Source organism: Scyliorhinus canicula, chromosome 8 (assembly GCF_902713615.1).
Source record: "Scyliorhinus canicula chromosome 8, sScyCan1.1, whole genome shotgun sequence".
Taxonomy (NCBI): domain Eukaryota; kingdom Metazoa; phylum Chordata; class Chondrichthyes; order Carcharhiniformes; family Scyliorhinidae; genus Scyliorhinus; species Scyliorhinus canicula.
In genome coordinates, this window is record NC_052153.1 from 103,159,317 (window position 1) to 103,183,255 (window position 23,939).

A 23,939-nucleotide genomic window follows, 5' to 3' on the forward strand; every position below is an offset into this window, starting at 1 on the left:
GAGACACCCGCTCCCTGTGACCGTCAAGCTGATGGTCGTCCTGAACTTTTACGCCACGGGCTCCTTCTCATGAAAATATATAAACAGATTTGTGCCCTAGCCCCTATTGCAAACTGTGCCCTGGACCCGTGCCAACTTAACTGGTGACTAATTTTCTGACCTTACGCTATGCCTAGGTGGATCCCCAGATGGAACACCAGGAGTAAGGTGTCCTGCTGTGATTCCTGCCCTGTGACCTGGGTCCTCTGTGGCGGCTGTCTTCTGGGGCGACTGGGCCTGGATGTGCCCGGCTGCTACTTGGGTGTCCCAGGTGGTGTACTCATTGGCCCCATCACCTCCTCCTCCCTTGGGATGCCCGATGGCCCCCAGGCTACGCCATGGGATAGGGGTGCAAGCTGAGCTGACCCTTGAGGCTACCTGTAACCTGGCGCTGCCACCTTGTAGGCCTGCTGCCGCTTCCACCAGGGTCTGCATGCTCATGGCGATGGAGCACAGGGAGTGGACGACCTCCGTCTAAGACTGCATCATACCCCGCTATGACTGTCCCACCACCTGTGGAGGTGCTGTGCGACATCAGCCAGTAACTGCGCCATCTCCCTCTGGGACTGGGTCACCTCCCTCTGTGTCTGTGCCATATCGGCCAGCATCTGGGCAATGCCACCAACGCTCGCAGCCATGACCCGCTGTGACTGGACCACACTCAGGAGTGCCGCTGCACTGTCCAGGTGACTCTGACACATGGCTGCCTGTGAGACGGCAACCCTGCCCTGGGCCTCGGCCAGTGTCTGCACAGAATGCCCCAGGCCTTGGGCATCTTGACCCATGGACGAAAGCCTTGCCCCCAATGCTTCCACCGTGGACCCCACCGATGAGGGTTACACACATGGTCAGCAGCACCTCTGCTACTACATGTGGTTGGACTCCTCCAACTGTACCTGCAGGTACAGAATGCTCACTGACAACCCCTCAGATAGTCCCTGGCTCTGCGATTGCACATCCACAGTCAATGGGACCATCCATTCCAGAAGCACAAAACCCATCTCGATGGCAACTAGTCCCTGGGGTCGGAACGCCCTCCAACCGTCCGCCCCCTTGGGAGTTCCTACCTCCACCTACTGTACCAGAGCACGTGGGTAGTGAGCACGAGATAGTGTCTCAGGAACCTCTTCACTAAAGTGCCCAACCAAGTTGAGTGTCTCTGGGATGGTGGAGGATGTTGGAGACAACTGTGATAGGAAATCTGTGTCACCTCCGGACTCGAGCAACGGGGTGCCCTGGGACTCGGGTCCATGGCTCCCGTCTGTGTCGGTGTCATCCTCGTCGCTGGTCAGCACCTGGAATTCTGGCTCTGGCTGGGGTCAGGGAGACCAGAAGGTCTTGCCCCATCACGGGCGGCATGGGTGCCACAGTGCTCGGTAATTTCATAGCAGGGCAGGCAGAAATTTACCTCATGCGCTCAAAGGTCTTGGTACCACATTTAAATGGTGCTCAAATAGACATGAACTCCCTGCAGACCAAGAGCTCTGCACTATCCCTCCAGAGTCCTTCTGGCTGGAGCGCACACTGTAGAAGCTTGCATGTGAGCAACCACATCCTGGGACATTTGAGAGCACCTCCAGCATTGCCTTTCGCTCATCTCTAGATAAATGCATCGCTGGTAATACACCCATGGTTGGGTCACTGGTCGCTGTTACAGTGTTCTATGTTCGCCAGCCTCTTGATCCAGACTTTTGACCCAGCAACAGTGAAGGAATGACGATATATTTCCAAATTCATTGTTGAGGTTGATGACCACAAATGCTGCCTGATCTGCTCAATGTTTTTGTTTGTATCGAGGTTCAAACAGAAAGGTGGGTAATATGGATGATGAATTTGACACAAGAATGGGAAGATGTGAAAGGGGTAGGAAAGGGCAGTACAATATGAGTCAGGGAAGAGTAAGAGGAAGAAAGAAACAGCTCCTTCTGACATCACCATCCTGACCACACCTTATTACAAGCTGACGATTACAGTCCTGCATATTGTAATTCGTATTGTTGAAATTTCAATTGATGTTGAACTTCTGCATGATAGAATTCATTCCCTGTGACTTGCCACATCGACTTTTGGGATCTTATGCGACAGAATCCATTGGTTATGAAGAATTGCAAGGGCAAAACTTCCTTCTGAATGAATTGGAATGTAAAGCTTCCTCCTGGTTTCGCAATTATATCAGCAACATTCCACCATGTTTCAGGCAGTGGGAGTCAATTCGCGGATTATCAAAATAATTTTCAATACTCAAGATAAGGGAGATGTGGGTGTATTTATTTTAAAAAAGCATTTATTAAAAAAATGCTACTGGAATACCTTTGCCAGGCTGCAATAGGGCTGACAATTGATGACTAATTATTTTGTTTTTATTTTAAACCTTGTGGGATTTGTATGGACATGAGCTGTAGCAAATAGCAAACCACCTAAACCCCTGTACAGTGAGGTCTCGAAGAATTTAAGACAATTGCAGCGATGAGAGAAAGGGGAAGGGGAGGGATAGCTCGGTGGAGGTGGGAGGGAAACAGGTTAGTTTGCAAGATGGGTGTTGGGGGTGGCGAAGATGCTGCTGCTTGTAGTGTTGAAAATCACTTTCCTCTTCCATGTCATAGTCCCTTTAGCTGCCAGACTTCCTGAGGTCTATGAAATTTAGCCAGCCGGCATTAAAGCTGGAAGCGAGATAGGGGATGCGGAATTTTCTGTCCAGTGATGCCGAAATTGCGATCTGGTGGAGAATCGCGCTTCAGCCGAAAATCCAGGTTGGTGCTGGGCACCCAATGCAACGCCATACTCGATAGAGGCATGAATGCGTCCCATGTCCCGTGTCGGCTTGGACATGCAAATTGTACAGTAACGGCCATTAAAATATCATTAAAGGCCCAATCTGGTAGTCTCCGAACTCCCACGATGCTCTGCCTCTGTCAGGCAGAAGCCAGCGTGGTTCACTTGCGGTATTTAAAAAGGGAACCAGGCGCCGTGTTGCTGAGGGTGAAAGAGGAAATGAGACATGTCTCCAAAGGCAAAATTGTGGGTATCCAGTTGTGTCACTGGCTGGCGGGGTGGGCACCTGTCAGGGCCATGGGAGTCGCAGGGGTGACCAGGAGATGGGCCGGAGGTTCAGGGTTTCCCCTGGGACTTGGGTGGTCGGGCATGGGCCGCCATTGCCGCAGCTTGCAAGGCAGCTATCTGGCTGTGCATTATGCTGACTGCCCACTGCCATAAATATGCAGAGCGCCATCAGCTGTATAGGTGTGCCAACCCCCATGCCAACGCAGGAATCCCCAGACCCCAGCTGGCCCATTAACAGGATGTGAGTGGCCCAGTGGTCGACCAGGTGCCGGCATACCTCAGTGCACCTACACCTATCCGAGGCACTACCTCACTGCGGGGGGGGGGGGGTATGCAGAGCCTGCCCCGAATGACGGAATCATGAACCATGATAGGTACGTACCAGTCAGGCAGGGAGGATGGGGTCGAGCGAGGGAACCGTGGTTTACCAAAGAAGTGGAATCTCTTGTTAAGAGGAAGAAGGAGGCCTATATGAAGATGAGGCGTGAAGTTTCAGTTGGGGCGCTTGATAGTTACAAGAAAGCGAGGAAGGATCTAAAGAGAGAGCTAAGACGAGCAAGGAGGGGACATGAGAAGTCTTTGGCAGGTAGGATCAAGGAAAACCCAAAAGCTTTCTATAGGTATGTCAGGAATAAAAGAATGACTAGGGTAAGAGTAGGGCCAGTCAAGGACAGTGGTGGGAAGTTGTGTGTGGAGGCTGAGGAGATAAGCGAGATACTAAATGAATACTTTTCGTCAGTATTCACTCAGGAAAAAGATAATATTGTGGAGGAGAATGCTGAGACCCAGGCTATTAGAATAGATGGCATTGAGGTGCGTAGGGAAGAAGTGTTGGCAATTCTGGACAAGGTGAAAATAGATAAGTCCCCGGGGCCTGATGAGATTTATCCTAGGATTCTCTGGGAAGCCAGGGAAGAGATTGCTGAGCCTTTGGCTTTGACTTTTAGGTCATCATTGGCTACAGGAATAGTGCCAGAGGACTGGAGGATAGCAAATGTGGTCCCTTTGTTCAAGAAGGGGAGTAGAGATAACCCCGGTAACTATAGGCCGGTGAGCCTAACGTCTGTTGTGGGTAAAGTCTTGGAGAGGATTATAAAAGATACGCTTTATAATCATCTAGATAGGAATAATATGATTAGGGATAGTCAGCATGGTTTTGTGAAGGGTAGGTCATGCCTCACAAACCTTATCGAGTTCTTTGAGAAGGTGACTGAACAGGTGTACGAGGGTAGAGCAGTTGATGTGGTGTATATGGATTTCAGTAAAGTGTTTGATAAGGTTCCCCATGGTCGGCTATTGCAGAAAATACGGAGGCTGGGGATTGAGGGTGATTTAGAGATGTGGATCAGAAATTGGCTAGTTGAAAGAAGACAGAGAGTGGTAGTTGATGGGAAATGTTCAGAATGGAGTTCAGTTACGAGTGGTGTACCACAAGGATCTGTTCTGGGGCCGTTGCTGTTTGTCATTTTTATAAATGACCTAGAGGAAGGCGCAGAAGGATGGGTGAGTAAATTTGCAGACGACACTAAAGTCGGTGGAGTTGTAGACAGTGCGGAAGGATGTTGCAGGATGTTGCAGAGGGACATAGATAAGCTGCAGAGCTGGGCTGAGAGGTGGCAAATGGAGTATAATGTGGAGAAGTGTGAGGTGATTCACTTTGGAAAGAATAACAGGAATGCGGAATATTTGGCTAATGGTAAAATTCTTGGTAGTGTGGATGAGCAGAGGGATCTCGGTGTCCATGTACATAGATCCCTGAAAGTTGCCACCCAGGTTGATAGGGTTGTGAAGAAGGCCTATGGTGTGTTGGCCTTTATTGGTAGAGGGATTGAGTTCCGGAGCCATGAGGTCATGTTGCAGTTGTACAAAACTCTAGTACGGCCGCATTTGGAGTATTGCGTACAGTTCTGGTCGCCTCATTATAGGAAGGACGTGGAAGCTTTGGAACGGGTGCAGAGGAGATTTACCAGGATGTTGCCTGGTATGGAGGGAAAATCTTATGAGGAAAGGCTGATGGACTTGAGGTTGTTTTCGTTAGAGAGAAGAAGGTTAAGAGGTGACTTAATAGAGGCATACAAAATGATCAGAGGGTTAGATAGGGTGGACAGCGAGAGCCTTCTCCCGCGGATGGAGGTGACTAGCACGAGGTGACATAGCCTTAAATTGAGGGGTAATAGATATAGGACAGAGGTCAGAGGTGGGTTTTTTACGCAAAGAGTGGTGAGGCCGTGGAATGCCCTACCTGCAACAGTAGTGAACTCGCCAACATTGAGGGCATTTAAAAGTTTATTGGATAAGCATATGGATGATAAGGGCATAGTGTAGGTTAGATGGCCTTTAATTTTTTTACATGTCGGTGCAACATCGAGGGCCGAAGGGCCTGTACTGCGCTGTATCGTTCTATGTTCTATGTTCTATGAACCTCTTGCCACTCTCTGGCACACTTCCTCCCCAGGGTGGATGCCCCACCAGTGGAACAATCAGCCAGCCCACCCCGTAGGAACACCGGCCATCACCAAGCCCTGCCTGCACCTCCCCTGTGGGTGTCACTGACATGGGCCCCATCACCTCCTGCTCCCTTGAGGTGTCAGATGGCCCCTGGGCCACTCCTTGGGATGGGGGTGCAGCCAGAACGAGTTCTGGGGGTGCAGCCAGAACAAGTTCTGGGGGTGCGGCCTGAACGAGTTCTGGCGGCTCCACTGTCACCTGGCGCTGCCAGTCCTGGAGGCCCACTCTCGTCTCAACCAGGGTCTCCATGCTCGCGGCCATGGAGCAAAGAGACAGTGCCAAGTCCCTCTGGAACTGGCGCATGTCAGTCCGAGCCAGGCCAATGTTTTCAACACCCACAGCCATGGCCCATTATGATTGGCCACGCTCTGGAGCGCTGAAGAAATGTCCTTATGGCCCTGGTACATGACTGTCTGTGACATGACTGCCCTGTCCTGTGCCGCAGCCACTGGCCGCACACTGTGCCCCAAGCCTTAGGCATCCTGACCCATGACCGAAACATCAGTACCCAAGGCCTCCACCGTGGATGCCACTGTGTGGTGTTGGCTGCATGGCACGCATAGTTGGCACCACCTCCTGGACTCCTCCTGACATTCTCTCACATAGTCCCCGACTCTGCACCTGCATCACCAACATCGATGGGGACCGCCCTTTCAGAAGTGCAAGACCTTTCTGGACAGCAGCTAGTCCTTGGGGTCAGGCCGCCCTCTGACCGTCCGCCCCCTCGGGTGTTCCTACTTCCACTTGATGCATTGTTGCATGTGTTTGGCATGCACCAGATAGTGGCCCAGGAGCCTCTTCACTAAAGTGTCCAACTGACTTCCGGTGGCGGCGATGAGCAGTTAAGCCGCACATTCGGCGGCTCCCGCGGAGATCGGACTTTGGGGCTCTTTTCAGGGCCCCTAACGGAGCTGTAGCGGCAAACCCCAACGGGGGAAGAGGGCAGCAGTCGACCCCAACGGTCCCATGGTCCGGACCAGGAGCGGGGCAGAGAAAAAGCCGAAGAAAGCACCTCTGGAAAAACGGGGGCAGGAAGATAAAATGGCGGCCGGCGGAGACCTCGAGGAGCTGAGGAGGTGGGTCCAGGAGCAGCAGGCAACTCTGCTGCGCTGCTTCCAGGAGCTGAAGTTGGAGCTGCTGGAGTCCCTGAAGGTAACTAACAGGGAACTGATGGAGACCCAGACAGCCCAGGGGGCTGCGATCCGGGAGCTGCAGCAGCAGGCCTCCGAAAGGGAGGACGAGGTCGTGGCCATGGCGGGGAAGGTGGAGATGCACGAGGCGCTCCATAAAAGATGGCAGGAGCGGTTCGAGGAGCTGGATAACCGGTCGAGGAGGAAGAATTTGCGGATCCTGGGCCTCACGGAGGGGCTGGAGGGGTCGGACCTAGCGGCCTATGTGGTGATTATGTTAAACTCGCTGATGGGGGCTGGGTCCTTCCAGGGGACCCTGGAGTTGGAGGGGGGCCACAGAATTCTGGCTAGGAGGCCCAAGCCGAACGAGCCGCCGCGGGCGGTGTTGGTGAGGTTTCATCGGTTCGTGGATCGTGAGTGTCTGCTCCGGTGGGGTAAGAAGGAGCGGAGCAGCAAGTGGGAGAACACGGAGGTGCGGATCTTCCAGGACTGGAGTGCGGAGGTGGCGAGGCGAAGGGCCGGGTTTAACCGGACGAAGGCGGTGCTCCACAGACGGAGTATGAAGTTCGGCATGTTGCAGCCGGCACGTCTGTGGGTCACCTATAAGGATCGGCACCATTATTTTGAGTCCCCGGAGGAGGCGTGGGCCTTTGTGCAAGCCAAGAAATTGGACTTAAACTGAGGGTCTGGGATGGGGGATGTTGTATTATACTGTATTTACTGTATTTGCATTTGCTTGGTTTAGTGTAAGAAGTGGGTTGGCCTCAGGGTGGGTGGGGTGATGTCGTACTGTTTTTCTCCCACGTACATAAGGCGTACTCGAGGATTGATTTTTTTGTCCTGAGCAGGGGGTTGGTGTCGAGGGTGGAGGATGTGGAATACTCCTCTATTGCCATTTCAGATCATGCCCCGCACTGGATGGACCTCGGGCTGGGGGAAGAGAGGGACCAATGTCCGCTCTGGCGCATGGAGGTGGGGTTGCTGGCGGATGAGGAGGTGGCCGAGAGGGTTCGAGGGTGTATCGAGAGGTACCTTGAGGCCAATGATAACTGGGAGGTTCGAGTGGGGACGGTCTGGGAGGCATTGAAGGCGGTGATGAGGGGGGAATTGATCTCCATTCGAACCCATAGGGAGAGGGGGGAACAGAGGGAGAGGGAGAGACTGATAGGGGAGATGGTGCAGGTGGATAGGAGATATGCGGAGGCCCCAGAGGAGGGATTGCTGGGGGAGAGGCATAGCCTTCAGGCCAGATTTGACCTATTGACTACCAGAAAGGCGGCTCAGTGGAGGAAAGCACAGGGGGCGGTGTATGAGTATGGGGAGAAGGCGAGCAGGATGCTGGCACACCAGCTCCGAAAGCGGGACTCGGCCAGGGAGATTGGGGGAGTGATGGATAAGGCTGGGAAGGTGGTGCGGAGGGGAGTAGATGTTAATGGGGTCTTCAGAGACTTCTATGGGGAACTGTACCGGTCGGAGCCCCCGGTGGAGGGGGGTGGAATGGGGCGCTTCTTGGACAAGCTGCGATTCCCGAGGGTGGAGGGACTAGGAGCGCCGATCGAGCTGGAGGAGGTGGTCAAAGGGATAGGAAGCATGCAGTCGGGGAAGGCGCCGGGGCCGGACGGGTTTCCGGCGGAATTTTATAAAAGGTATTTGGACCTGTTGGGCCCCTTGTTGGTCCGGACCTTTAACGAGGCAAGGGGGGGGGGGGGGGGGGGGGGCTTTGCCCCCAACTATGTCACGGGTGCTGATTTCCTTGATCCTGAAGCGGGACGAGGACCCTCTGCAGTGCGGATCATATAGGCCAATTTCGCTGCTGAACGCCGATGCTAAGCTGCTGGCAAAGATCCTGGCCACTAGAATAGAGGATTGCGTGCCCGGGGTCATTCATGAGGACCAGACGGGGTTTGTGAAGGGAAGGCAGCTGAATACAAACGTACGAAGGCTCCTCAACGTTATCATGATGCCGGCTGTGGAAGGGGAGGCGGAGATAGTGGTGGCATTAGATGCGGAGAAGGCCTTTTATAGGGTTGAGTGGGAGTATTTGTGGGAGGTGTTGGAGAGGTTTGGGTTTGGGGAGGGGTTTATCCGGTGGGTGAGACTGCTCTACGAGGCCCCGATGGCGAGTGTAACCACAAATAGGAGGAGGTCGGAGTACTTTCGGCTGTACCGGGGGACGAGACAGGGGTGCCCCCTGTCCTCCTTGCTCTTCGCGTTGGCAATTGAGCCCCTGGCCATGGCATTGAGCGAGTCAGGGAACTGGAGGGGCCTGGTGCGGGGTGGGGAGGAGCATCGAGTGTCGCTGTACGCGGACGACCTGTTGCTGCATGTGGTGGACCCGGTGGGGGGGGATGTCGGAGGTGATGAGGATTCTTAGTGAATTCGGGGGTTTCTCGGGGTATAAGTTGAACTTGGGCAAGAGTGAGGTGTTTGTGGTACATCCGGGGGATCAAGAGGAGGGGATTGGTAGGCTCCCTTTGAAGCAGGCAGGGAAGAGCTTCAGGTACCTAGGGGTCCAGGTGGCGGGGAGCTGGGGGGCCCTGCACAAGCACAACCTCACAAGGTTGGTGGAGCAGATGGAGGAGGAGTTCAAGAGGTGGGATATGTTACAGCTGTCACTGGCGGGGAGGGTGCAGTCCGTTAAGATGACGGTGCTCCCGAGGTTTTTGTTCCTGTTCCAGTGCCTTCCCATCCTTATCCCGAAGGTCTTTTTTAGGAGGGTCAACAGGAGTATCACGGGATTTGTGTGGGCGCATGGGACTCCGAGGGTTAGAAGAGTGTTCCTGGAACGTGGCAGGGATAGGGGGGGGCTGGCGTTGCCCAACCTCTGTGGGTACTATTGGGCTGCCAACGCAGTGATGGTGCGTAAGTGGGTAATGGACGAGGAGGGGGCAGCATGGAATAGGATGGAGGCGGCGTCTTGTGTGGGCACGAGCTTGGAGGCGCTAGTAACGGCGCCGTTGCTGCTCCCTCCAACGAGGTATACCACGAGCCCGGTGGTGGCGGCTACCCTCAAAATGTGGGGGCAATGGAGATGGCACAGGGGAGAAATGGGGGGCTCGATGGAGGCCCCGATACGGGGGAACCATCGGTTTGTCCCAGGGAGCATTGATGGCGGATTTCTGGGCTGGCACAGGGCAGGGGTTAGGAGGTTGAGGGACCTGTTTGTGGAGGGGAGATTCGCGAGCTTGGGGGAGTTAGAGGGGAAGTTTGGGCTCCCCCCGGGGAACATGTTTAGGTACATGCAGGTTAGGGCGTTTGCCAGGCGGCAGGTGGAGCGGTTCCCCTTGCTGCCCCCACGTGGGGTACGGGACAGGGTGCTCTCGGGGGTGTGGGTTGGAGGAGGGAGGATTTAGGACATATACCGGGTAATGCAGGAGGTAGACGAGGCCTCGGTGGAGGAACTGAAGGGTAAATGGGAAGAGGAGCTGGGTGAGGAGATTGAGGAGGGGACGTGGGCGGATGCCCTGGAGAGAGTGAATTCCTCCTCTTCCTGTGCGAGGCTTAGCCTCATACAGTTCAAGGTGCTGCATTGGGCCCACATGACTGGGACGAGGATGCGTAGGTTTTTCGGGGGCGAGGACAGGTGTGCTAGGTGCTCGGGGAGCCCAGCGAACCACGGCCTTATGTTTTGGGCGTGCCCAGCGTTGGGGGAGTTTTGGAAGGGGGTAGCAAGGACGGTGTCGAGGGTGGTGGGATCCAGGGTCGAGCCGGGCTGGGGACTCGGAATTTTTGGGGTGGCAGTGGAGCCGGGAGTGCAGGAGGCGATAAAGGCCGGTGTTCTGGCCTTTGCGTCCCTAGTAGCCCGGCGGAGGATCTTGCTCCAATGGAAGGATGCGCGGCCCCCAAGCGTGGAGGCCTGGATCAATGATATGGCGGGGTTCATCAAATTGGAGTAGGTGAAATTTGCCCTGAGAGGATCAGTACAAGGGTTTTTCAGGCGGTGGCAAGCTTTCTTGGACTTCCTGGCGGAACGGTAGGGAAATAGGCCGACAGCAGCACAACCCGGGGGGGAGGGAGGAAGAGGGGGGTTTGGATTGGGGGGAGGGAGAACTGTGTACATGGGTCTGTGGGGTGTGGCGGGTGCTATCTCTTTCCCTTTTGTTGTTTGGGTGATCTGTTGTTTTTTTTTCTTTTTCCTTTTGTTTGAAGTTGCTCTTGAAGTTGGGGGGGTATTGTTCTTGGGGTGTTACCGCGGTTGTTTGTTAATAGAGTTAAGATGTTTATATTTTGTAAAAATTTCAATAAAAATTATTAAAACAAAAAAACTAAAGTGCCCAACTGAGGTGATGTCTCTGGAACGGTGGAGTATGTTGATGACAGCAGTGATGAGAAGTTCATTTGCTCCAGGGTGTCGTGAGGTTGCGGCAGGGGGTGCCGGACTGCAAATGGTTTCGCTTCGTCGAGTCACGGAGTTGTGGCTGGGGGTGGGGGGCACCAGCAGGTTTCTCATCGTCTGATGGTGACCCTACAAGACTCGAAACATGACGCATGGTTAGATCGCGGGTAGGCGTGGTGTGTGTTGGGGGGGAGGAGGATGGCTCACGTGAAATAGGGACATCGCAATGCATTGGAGGCTCACTTTGTTGTCCTATGCCGACCTCCATCTCTGCGACTGCACACTCTCATATCACGCTGACCAGGTCCAATACCCTCTGCTCTGGGACGGTGAGAGGCCACAGGTCCGGTGGGCCCCTCCGGTCTCCTCCCACTCCTTGCGGTTGTCAGCCACCTTCTCCTGGGTGTAGGATGGGGGTAGTTCCCGGGGTATGGAGCTGGTGATTCACCCGGGCCACCCTGAGGAGGTTGTGCAGCTTCTTTCTGCACTGCTGCCCAGTCCTTGCGGTGGGGTCCACTGCGCTCATGGCCTCTGCCACCTGCGCCAAGCCTGGTTGACATCGGTGGGTGGCAGCCACCTTCCCACCCCGGGGAACGGGGTTTGTCTCCTCCACGGCATCCAGCAATATCTCGAGCTCTGCATCTGCGAATCTTGGGGCCGCTCCTCAGGGTGGCATCTTCTTGACTGGAATGAGAGTGTGTGGGAGTGAAGTGCTCAGAATACGAGTCAGAATATAGGAGGGAGATAGAGAACCTAGTGGAGTGGTGTAGCAACAACAATCTCTCCCTCAATGCCAGCAAAACTAAAGAGCTGGTCATTGACTTCAGGAAACAAAGTACTGTACACATCCCTGTCAGCATCAACGGGGCCGAGGTGGAGATGGTTAGCAGTTTCAAATTCCTAGGGGTGCACATCACCAAAAGTCTGTCCTGGTCCACCCACGTCGCACTACCACCAAGAAAGCACAACAGCGCCTATACTTCCTCAGGAAACTAAGGAAATTCAGCATGTCCACATTAACCCTTACCAACTTTTACAGATGCACCATAGAAAGCATCCTATCGGGCTGCATCACAGCCTGGTACGGTATCTGCTCGACCCAGGACCGCAAAAACTTCAGAGAGTCGTGAACACCGCCCAGTCCATCACACGAACCTGCTTCCCATCCATTGGCTCCATCTACGCCTCTCGCTGCCGGGGGAAAGCGGGCAGCATAATCAAAGATCCCTCCCACCTGGCTTACTCACTCTTCCAACTTCTTCCATCGGGCAGGAGTCTGAGAACACGCACGAACAGACTCAAAAACAGCTTCTTCCTCACTGTCCTAAATGACCCTCTTATGGACTGACCTCATTAACACTACACCCTGTATGCTTCATCTGATGCTAGTGCTTATGTAGTTACATTGTATATGTTGTGTTGCCCTATTATGTATTTTCTTTTATTCCCTTTTCTTCCCATGTATTTAATGATCTGTTGAGCTGCTTGCAGAAAAATACTTTTCACTGTACCTCGGTACACGTGACAAAAAACAAATCCAATCCAAGTGCTTATATGCAGCTCCAGCTTGTCAAGCTCTCCAGTGCTAATCTCGAATCTCGACTGCTGCGAATGTGATGCCGGAGTGAATTGCTCTAGTTCCACATGGTGGGAGTGCTGGTCTATTAGCATGTCCTGAATGGCTCCGGGACCGACACCGCCATCGGTACCATGGAATTCTAAGTAAGACCTTCCTGCTGAATGGGTATGAGTACATACTCAGGCTGTGTTGAATTATTCTGCAACCTCCAATTTAGCTTCTTCCAAGTACTCATTCTTCTTTAATAACATAATAGAGATATTCCTGATAATCTTTTCTTTCCTGGATAATCAGGGTCCCAGGTTCAATTCCCGGCTTGGGTCACTGTCTGAGTGGAGTCTGCATGTTCTCCCTGTGTCTACGTGGGTTTCTTCCGGGTGCTCCGGTTTCCTCCCAACAGGTCACGAAAGACGTGCTGTTTGGTAATTTGGATATTCTGAATTCTCCCTCTGTCTACCCGAACAGGTGCTGGAATGTGGCTACTAGGGACTTTTCACAGTAACTTCACTGAAGAAGACAAGTTGTTAACAAAGAGAAACCCAATTCTAGGGAACTCAAAAAGTGAATCAAATGGTAATAAACAAGAACCAGAAAGATAGAGTGCTATAACATTTCTCCAAATGTTACAGACACGTGGCTAGCTTCTCCTTTCCTGGGATTAAGTGTTGACGCTGGGACAGGATTCGTGGACTTCCACGGTAGAAGAGGTGTGTGGATTGAAATAATTGATATTGAGGAATTGTTAAAGGTGGAAGTGATAGCGAATGACTGACTGTGTACATGGGTGGAATTTAATGCTCTCCCTCGTAGCGAGTTTGCTGTTTGGAGGAAATAATCAAGCAAGAGGGTAGTGGGGATCCTGCTACATCCCCACTTTCACCTCGATTAAGTCTGTGATGGGAAGGCCCATGGATGACTTTCTCTTCCCACTGTCAATTGAAGCCATTAAGTGGATAAAGGAAAACCTCCTGATGACCTGTCCTTTGCCTGAGGAGCACAGGATGTGATCGGCTTTCCTGAAAGGAGGTAGTGTAGGTCCTTCTCTGTCTCTCCAGCAGGTGAAAAAGATCCCTGTCACCTCCAATAATTATGGCCCTTGGGGTGTCTTTTGTGCAACTGCAACTGGTGAACGGTGTTATCAAAAAGGATTTGCTGCCTATTAGCTACTGCCTTCCTGTATTTTCTATTGCTCCAAAGAGGCAAGAAATTAAAATCAAATGCATCTGAAAAGAAACTTATTCTAATAATAATGAATGTTCATCTATTGTTTTCTTGCAATTTTCTCACAATGGTAGGGGGGGGGGGAGATATGTCGTGGAGAGCTGAATTTCCAGTCACTCCCTAACAGGCAAATAAACAACAGAAATTGGTGTATCTTATACAGTTGCAGCCAGTCCTTCTGCACAAATTCTTTAACTTAAATACAAGAACACAAGAAATAGGAGCAAGACTACATATTATGGCCCATTGAGCCTGTTCCATCATTCAATACGATCATGGCTGATTTTGAGCTTCATCTCCACTTTGCTGTTTGCTTCCCATATCCCCTGATTCCCTGAGAGACCAGAAATCAGTCTATCTCAGCCTTAAATGTATTCAACGACAAAGCCTTCATAATCTTCTGGTAGAGAATTCCAAAGATTCACAACCCTTTGAGCAAAGTAATTGCTCCTCAGCTCAGTCGTAAATGATCAGCCCCTTGTCCTGTCTTATCTGTGTTTTAGATTGCCTGCCCAGCTGAAACAATCTCTCAGCATCTACTCTATCAAATCCCTTCAGAATCTTGTACATTTCAATGGGATTGTCTTTCATTCTTCTAAACTGCAGAGAATAAAACCCAATTTCCTCAGCCTCTCATCAGAGGACAATCCTCTTATCCCAGGGACCAATTCACAAAAACTTCACTGTGTCCCCTCCTATACTAAAGAAAGTCAACATGTAAAGTTCAAGAGATGATACGCAAAGAGAAAGGCCATTTATAATCATCAGTTTTCAGAAATTGGCCCAGTTTCACCTCTAAGTATTCCACTTTAGACCTGGGCTTAAAAAAAGCTCTTCAAACAAAACACAATGAAGTGACTCTTGAATATACTGGTCAAGAGATGGCAGAAGCCACCAGTCCACACAATGATATACATCCATCCAAGATTGAAATGATTTGTCTCAACTACTGAACGCCAATGGTCAATGATAGAACTGTAATTAATACTTACAAGCTAGTAAGCTCTTGGTTTCAGGATGTCTGGGTGTGCACCCACATCCCTTGCAATTGCTAATCCCAAAAACTGTTTTGTTCGAGTGAAACTCATTCACCAATCCGATGATGCTGATATGCCAGAATCTTCCTCATCAAACACCCTTATCATACTAATGGACTATTCACAAACTCAGTATGTGGTTGCAAGGTATAGTACAATCAAAAAAGGAAAGGGTTTGTGCCGATTATTGTCACAAGTGCTAATTTTGCACTAAGAAACATGTGCTTAGGGACAGAAACAGCAACTTTCAATCTGAACTGTGAGCAGAATTGATCATTCAAATATATGGGAACCTACTTCAATCAGGTAGGTGCAGTTCAGATGTTACAGGTACAACGTTTGTAACTCTGACATTGATTTATCTTGAAGGGAGTAGAATACGGATGTTTGGAAGTTATCGGAGAGTAGTCAAAGTTTGTAAATTACTGGTGGTACAATAATCTGTTAAAAGAATATTGAGGTGCACTGAGTTGTGACCCTTGACCATTTTCTCCACCTGGACAGGTTCAGGTCAGATTTTAGAGTTAATAGTTGAAGGGGGAAGGTCTGGGTCCATCTACCTACACAGATTAAAACATTAGATAAATATCCGAGTTAATGTCATTGTTTGTGTCACTGAGAAAGAGTAACAGGAATGCGGGGGATGCTAATGAGATGCTTTGATGCTTGGTTTGGCAACTGCAGCCAACGTCAATCAATAAATCTGTCAGTTCAGGAGCATTGTGAGCGATTATCTATTCTTGCTAAAGCGGTAGTCATTGAAGACTTGTTGGAGGGAAGATCTCTCTGATTGGCACTATGCCATCAAAAGCTTTAATAAGAATAACAAATCCAATCTTTTGGAAAGGATAGAAAGAAAAACAGCTCATGGGTAAAATACTTGCATTTTAAGCAAATGCTGCAAATGTAAGAACATAAATATAGGAAAAGACCATATGGCTCCTCGAAACTCACTGGCCATTAAAACATGCCTCAACTCCATTTTCTCACCTACTCCCCATTCCCCTCGATTCTTTAGAGACCAATAATCTATCTGGAAGATGGAGTAAGAACAATTACATGATATGAACAACTGGAAATGTGGGCGACACGGTGGCACAGTGGTTAGCACAGCTGTCTCACAGCTCCAAGAACCCACATTCAATTCCAGCCTTGGGTGACTGTGTGGAGTTTGCACTTTCTCTCCATGTCTGCGTGGGTTTCCTCCGGGTGCTCCGGTTTCCTCCAACAGTCCAAAGATGTGCAGCTTAGGTGGATTGGCCTTACTGAATTGCACCTCAGTACCCAAAATGTTAGGTGGGATTACTGGGTTATGGGATAGGGTGGAGGTGTGGGCTTAAGTAGGGTGCTCTTTCCAAGGGCCGGTGCAGACTTGACTGGACGAATGGCCTCCTTCTGCATTGTAAATTCTATGATCTATGATCTTAAGCGATGGAAAAACACATTTGATTATACCTTAAGGAAATATTATAAACTGTAGGCAAATAAAATGACAAATATTGGTTTAGAACTTCAATTGCGCACACAGAGAGTGGGTTTTGTTCACTGTTGATATTGTTCCAGGCAGCACATAATATTCATCCACATGCTCATTATGAATATATGTGTAGACAATGCTTCCCAATATTCCTTGGCTGTTTGGCCATTAATTTCCAGAATGTGGACACCACTGGCAAGTATGGCATTGCCCATCCTTAATTGCCCGGAGAAGATGGTGGTGGGCTGATCCCATGGAACAAAGCAACAGATGCAAATACAGATAATAAAGAACTGAGCAAAAAACAGTTAAACCAACCATGCAAAGTATCTTCTTTGTTAGCTTTCCCCCACACAATCAACATTCAAAAATATAATTAACCAAATCAGAAATAATTTTGCTACAAGAAGATATAAAATATGAGATCTTCCCATTGGGAGCAGGAGATGATACATTGTACTTACTTTCATCAGCCATTTGTGAAGAGGAACTTCCAACAAATAATTCCTGCTTCAAGTCTTCCTGTTCATTAAAAGCTGACTGTGTATCAGAACATACCGGTCTGGCTTGTTCTTCAATACTTACAGCTAACTTTGCATGGTCATCAATTTCACCAGCATAAGACTAATATTTGGAAAATAAAATAAAAGTTATGAATACATGCCAAATAAATGATATATACAGTTCTAGAATCTAAAAATTATTTCAACTGTTCAGTGAATTTAATCCTTCAATTAAAGGCTTCTTACAAAGCATATCCACCCTTTTGACTGGGAATTAACTAAAAATATAATGAAAGAGAAATCACGTTTTAATTTTTTCTTTTTAATGTGTTCACAGGATATGGGCAATGCGGACACGGCTAGCATTTATTAGCTTCATGGTGGTGGTGGTGAGCTGCCTTTTTGAACCATTGCGATCCGCGTGGCAAAGATACTCCTCGTGCTGTTCGGCAGTGAGTTCCTGGATTTTAGAACAGTGACAATGAAGGAATGGTGATCTTGGGCGGGATTCTCCGACCCCACGCAGGGTCGGAGAATCGGCCGGCAGCGGCGTTATTCCCGCTCCCGCAGGGTTTTTAAATCTCTGACCGGCCAAAAACCGGCGCTGTGCAAATCCCGCCGGCAGCCTCTGAAAACAGCTGGCGCCGGCGGGATTTCATTTTTTTTTTAGATTCCACAAATCTCCGGCCCGGATGGGCCGAAGTCCCGCCGACGTGGCCATGGGTCACGTCGGCGAAAATCACAGTTGCTTTAAAACGGCGTCAACCATTGATGATGGTTGACGCCGTTCAGTGTCGGGGGGTGGGTTGCGGCATCGGGGGGGGGTGGGTTGCGGCAACGGGGGGGTGGGTTGCGGCATCGGGGGGGGGGTGGGTTGCGGCATCCGGGGGGGCATCGGGGGGGGGGTTGCGGCATCGGGGGGGGGGGGGGGGGTTTGGGGGCAGCGGCGTGCAGAGAGGGGGGGCTACGGATGCCCTGGGCCAATGCACCGTCGCCCCCCCTCTGCACGCCGCTGCCCCCTACCCCAACCATCCCCCTCACCACCCCTACCTCCCTCCAACGCCCCTACCCCCCTCCCCACCACCCCTACCCCCCTCCCCACCACCCCTACCCCCCTCCAATGCCGCCCCCCATCTCTCGCAACGCCGCAACCCCCCCCCTTAACGCCGGGTCCCCCCACCCTCAACGCCGGGTCCCCCCCCCTCAACGCCGGTACCCACACCCCGTCCCCCTCCCTCTGAAGGCCGGTACCCACACCCCCCCCTCTCCTCCTCCCCCCCCTTCCTTCCTCCTCCCCCCTTCCTTCCTCCGTCCCCCTCTTCCTTCCTCCCCCCCTTCCTTCCTCCGTTAGTGGGGGGGGGGGGTGCGGCATTAGTGGGGGGTGGGGGGTGGGGGGGTGCGGCGTTGGAGGGGGGTAGGGGTGGTGAAGGGGGTAGGGGTGGTGAGGGGGGTTGGGGTAGGGGCAGCGGCGTGCAGAGGAGGTGGGCGACGGATGCCCGGGGCCAACGCACCGTCGCCCCCCCTCTGCACGCAGCTGCCCCTACCCCAACCCCCTCCCCTCACCACCCCTACCCCTTTCACCACCCCTACCCCCCTCCAACGCCGCACCCCCCCCCCCACCCCCCACCCCCCACTAACGCCGCACCCCCCCACTAACGGAGGAAGGAAGGGGGGGAGGAGGAAGGAGGGGGGACGGAGGAAGGAAGGGGGGAGGAGGAAGGAGGGGGGGGAGGAGGAAGGAAGGGGGGGAGGAGGAAGAAGGGGGGAGGAGGAAGGAAGGGGGGGAGGAGGAAGAAGGGGGGGAGGAGGAAGAAGGGGGGGAGGAGGAAGGAAGGGGGGAGGAGGAAGGAGGGGGGGGAGAAGGAAGGAAGGGGGGGAGGAGGAATAAGGAGGGAGGAGGAAGGAAGGGGGGGAGGAGGAGAGAGGGGGGGGGTGTGTGGGTACCGGCCTTCAGAGGGAGGGGGACGGGGTGTGGGTACCGGCGTTGAGGGGGGGGACCCGGCGTTGAGAGGGGGGGTTGCGGCGATGAGGGGGGGTTGCGGCGTTGAGGGTGGGGGGTTGCGGCGTTGCGAGAGATGGGGGGCGGCGTTGGAGGGGGGTAGGGGTGGTGGGGAGGGAGGTAGGGATGGTGGGGAGGGAGGTCGGGGTGGTGGGGAGGGAGGTAGGGGTGGTGGGGGGGGGTGGTTGGGGTAGGGGGCAGCGGCGTTCAGAGGGGGGGGGCGACGGTGCGTTGGCCCCGGGCATCCGTCGCCCCCCCTCTCTGCACGCCGCTGTCCCCAAACCCCCCCCCGATGCCGCAACCCCCCCCCCCCGATGCCGCAACCCCCCCCCCAAATGCCGGAACCCCCCCCCCCCACCCCCCAAATGCCGGAACCCCCCCCCACAATGCTGGAACCCCCCCCAAATGCCGGAACCCCCCCCCCCCCAAATGCCGCAACCCCCCCCCCCCCAAATGCCGGGTCTGTCTCTCTCCTCCTCCTCCTCCAAAAAGCGCCGGTCTCACCACTTCCGCAGCTGGTGAAACTGACGCGTATCGCGTCAGTCAGCTGCTGGCCCCTCCGGGAACGGAGAATAGCGGCCTAAAAGAAGGCCCCCACGCCGGAGTCATGTACACTGATTTTTCTCGCCGGAAATCGGAATCGGTATGTGACTTAGTGAATCTTGCAGGTGAGGGTGTTCCAATACATCTGCTTCCCTTGTCCTAGGTGGCAGAATGTGCAGATTTGGGAGGTGTCGTTGAAGGAAACTTGACAAGTTGCTGCAATGTAGTTTGTGTAGATGGTACACACTGCTGTCACAGTGTGTTTGTGATAGAATATTTCAGCAAATCAGACAGACTGCTTTATCCTGGATGGTGTTAAGCTTCTAGAAGATCTTTGGAGCATCACTCACCCAGAAAAGTGGGGAGTATTCCATCACACTCTGGACTTATACCTTGTAGATAATTGGAAACCTTTGGGGAATTAGAAATTGATTCAGGATACTCAGCTTCCGACCTGCTTATGAGTACAATATTTATATGGCTGGTTCAGTTAAGTTCCTGACCAATGGTGAAGGTGGGTGACTGTCCCTGGAAAAGTCAGCATTTATTGTCCATACCTAACTGTCCTTGAGAAGGCCGTGGTAAACTGCTTTCTTGAACTGATGGAGTCCATGTGTTGCAGGTACTCCCATTGTGCTGTTAGGGCGGGGGTTCCAGGATTTCAACCCTAGCACAGTGAAGGAATGGCGATATAGATCCAAGTCACGATGGTGTGTGGTTTGGAGGGGGGCTTACAGGTGATTGAGATCCCATACATCTGATACCCTTGTTCTTCTTAGTTTTAGAGGGTGTGGGTTTCAAAGGAGGTTTGGAGAGTTGCTGCAGCACACCTTGTTTTGCTGCCACTGTGCATTAGCGGTGGAAGGAGTGAATGTTTAAGGTGGTGGCTGATGTGCAGATCAAGCACGTGGATGGTGTTGAGCTTTTCATGTATTGTTGGAACTTTACTCATCCAGGCAAGTGTAGAGTATATCATCATATTTGTGCCATGTAGATGATTGGAGCGTCAGGAGGTGAGTTACTCGCTTCAGAATTCCTAGCCTCTGACCTGCCCTTGTAGCCACAGTATTCATATGGCTAGTCCAGTTCAGTTTCTGGTCAATGGTAACCCTCCACAATAATGATAGTAGTAATATTGAATACCAAGGGAAGATGGTTATATTCTCTCTTGTTGGAATTAGCCAATGCTTGCCACCTGTGTGATGCATATATTACTTGCCACATATCAGCCTAAGTCTGAATGTTATCCAGTTCTTGCTTGCATTTAGGCACCAACTGCTTCATTATCTGAGGAGTTGCAAGTGGAACTGAATATTGCCGAATCATCAGCAAACATCCTCAGTTCTGACTTTATGAGAGAGGGAAAGTCATTGATGAAGCAGCTGTAAATGGTTGGGCCAATGACACTACCCTGAGGAACTCCCTCAGCAATTTCCTTGGGCTGAAATGATTATCCTCCAACAACCAGAACCATCTTTCTTTGTGGAAAGTTTCCCCTCAGATTCCCATTGACCTTACTGTTACTGCAGCTTCTTGCTGTTCAGGCAATTACTCTCACTTCACCTCTGGAATTCAACTTTTTTGTCCACATTTCAATCAAGATTGTAATGTGGTCTGGAGCTGAACGGTCCTGCCGAAATCTGAACTAAGCATTGGAGAACAGGTTATTCATGTGTAATGTGCTGCTTTAAAACACTGTTGGCAACACCTTCCATCACTCCTCTGATGGTTGAGAGTAGGCTGATGGGGCAGTAATTGACCAGGTTGGATTTTCCCGGCTTTTTGTGGACATACTTGGGCAATATTTCTCTTTGTTAGTATCTTAGCTGTACTAAAATGGCTTCATAAGAGGTGCAGCCATAGTACAGGAACATAAGCCTGCAGCACTGCAGCCGGGATATTGTTGGAGTCTTTAGCCTTTTCATTGTTCAGTGTGCTCAGCCACTTCATGATATTCCATGGAGAGTAGAGTTTGAAAACTGACTTTTGTGATGGTGGGTCCTCACAGGTAGGCAAGTTGGAATGTTTACCTGATACTTCTGCCTGAAGGTGGTTGTAAATGCTTTAGATTGGTCCCCTTCCTCCCATTATTTGTTTAACAGTACACCACCATTCCTTTTCAAAATTTAAAAAAAAAAATTTAGATTACCCAATTATTTTTTCCAATTAAGGGGCAATTTAGTGTGGCCAATCCACCTACTCTGCACATTTTTGGGTTGTGGGGGTAAAACCCACGCAGACACGGGGAGAATGTGCAAACTGCACACGGACAGTGACCCAGAGCCGGGATCGAACCTGGGACCTCAGCGCCGTGAGGCAGCTGTGCTAACCACTAGGCCACCGTGCTGCCCGTCCACCACCATTCCTGACTGGATATAGCAACACTGGAACTTTTGTCTGGTCTGTTCATTGTGGCATCTTGTAGCTCTTTCTAAAGCATTCCGCTTCCACTCTTCAGCACACGCGTAGTGCTGTGTTGAAGCTTTGGGTTGGTATCTCACGTTTAGGTATGCCTGGTGCTGCTCCTGGGGTGCCCTTCTAAACACCTCATTCAACCACCATTGGTCCTCTGACTTGATGGTAATGTTAGAATGCAGGATATTCACGGCCACGATAATACAGATTGTATGAAATTCGATTCTGCTGCTGGTTGCCTACAGCATCTCATGAATGCCAGGCTGGCAGTGCCCAGGTGTCAGGGCAGCACGGTAGCATTGTGGATAGCACAATTGCTTCACAGCTCCAGGGTCCCAGGTTCGATTCCCGGCTTGGGTCACTGTGTGTGCGGAGTCTGCACATTCTCCCCGTGTGTGCGTGGGTTTCCTCCGGGTGCTCCGGTTTTCTCCCACAGTCCAAAGATGTGCAGGTTAGGTGGATTGGCCATGATAAATTGCCCTTAGTGTCCAAAATTGCCCTTAGTGTTGGGTGGGGTTACTGGGTTATGGGGATAGGGTGGGGATGTGGGCTTGGGTAGGGTGCTCTTTCCAAGAGCCGGTGCAGACTTGATGGGCCAAATGGCCTCCTTCTGTACTGTAAATTCTATGATTCTATGATTCCAGGATGTATAGTCTGTCCGTATTTTCCTAGGCGACAAGCAAGGATTCCATAATCCGAAAGTAATAAAGTATAAAAGAAAAACACAACACTAATAGTTCTAACAAAGGTTTTCCTCACCCACAATGAGGACTTTTACAGCTGTACCAACCATCACTATACCAAACCATCACACCGCCACCCTGCTGTGACGCTACTCATTGTACCTACAAATAAAGTGAACGGTACCTAAAAAATGTACTCCCTCAGTGTAAAAGCAAGGATTACAGCACATACAAAAACTAGGAAAATATGCACAACCCACATGTCATTCAACCAACTCAGCATGATTTTCACAATATAACAGGATAACAGGTGACATACGCCTCTGTGCTCAATTTTCAAATACCCTTGTTAGGATAAAAGGCAATAACACAAAATCAGGGGCATAATCACAAGGGAACAAAGTTCAGGATTAGTGATGAACTGCAGGCTAATATAACCATCTACAGAGCTTGGAAAGGCCAAGGTCATCGAGCAACATCCAGGATCCATCCAGAATTTCACCAAAGCCCCCGCACCCCCACTATGTTGTCCTCCCGAAGTCACAGTAATGAGAAACCTAGGCGAAGGCCTGTCACGTTCGGCCGCCTCCAACCCTTAGAAACATAGACTCGTAGAGGTCTACAGCACAGAAAAGGCCCTTCAGCCCATCGCTTCTGCACTGGTCAAAAACAATCACCTAAGTATTCCAATCCCATTTTTCAGCTCTTGGCCCATAGCCTTGTATGCCTTGGCATCGCAAATAGACATTTAAATACTTTTTAAGTGAATGTGAATTTGGGTTTATTGTCAAATGTACCAAGGTACAGTACAAAGTGTTCTGTGTACACTCCAGACAGATAATTTCATACATGAAAAAACATAGGACATATGATAGATACACAATGTAATACATGGACACAGACATCAGGTGAAGCAGAAAGAGTGTAGTATTACTCAGTAGAGATGATGCATGGAGAGACCAGTTAAGTTCATAAGAGGGTCATTTAGGAATCGGATAACAGCGGGGAAGAAGCTGTTTTTGAATTTGTTCGTGCCTGTTCCCAGACTTTTGTATCTCCTGCCCAATGGAAGAGGTTGTAAGAGAGAATAACCCGGGTGGGAGGCAGCTTTGATTATGCTGCCCGCTTTCCCAAGGCAGTGCGAGGTGTAGACACAGTCAATGGATGGGAGGTGGGTTCGGGTGACTGACTGGCTCTCTGTAGTTTCCTGCAGTCTTGAGCAGAGCAGGATCCAAATCAAGCTGTGATGCAGCCAGATAGGATGCTTTCTATGGTGCATCTGTAAAAATTGATACGAGTCAATGTGGACATGCCAAATTTCCTTAGTTTCCTGAGGAAGTATAGACGCTGTTGTGCTTTCTTGGTCATAGTGTCAACCAGGGTGGACCAGGACAGATTGTTGGTTATGT

At 51.2% G+C, this 23,939-nt stretch overlaps 1 protein-coding gene across 1 annotated transcript in view; it reads right to left on the reverse strand.

The window, feature by feature from the left end:
* The window catches only part of LOC119970422 (golgin subfamily A member 4-like), a 529,556-nt gene that overhangs the window by 134,760 nt on the left and 370,857 nt on the right, over window positions 1-23,939 (reverse strand). The window contains exon 18 of the mRNA XM_038805016.1: window positions 16,852-17,011. Coding sequence (XP_038660944.1) covers window positions 16,852-17,011 — 160 coding nt within the window. The remainder of the gene's footprint in view (window positions 1-16,851; window positions 17,012-23,939) is intronic.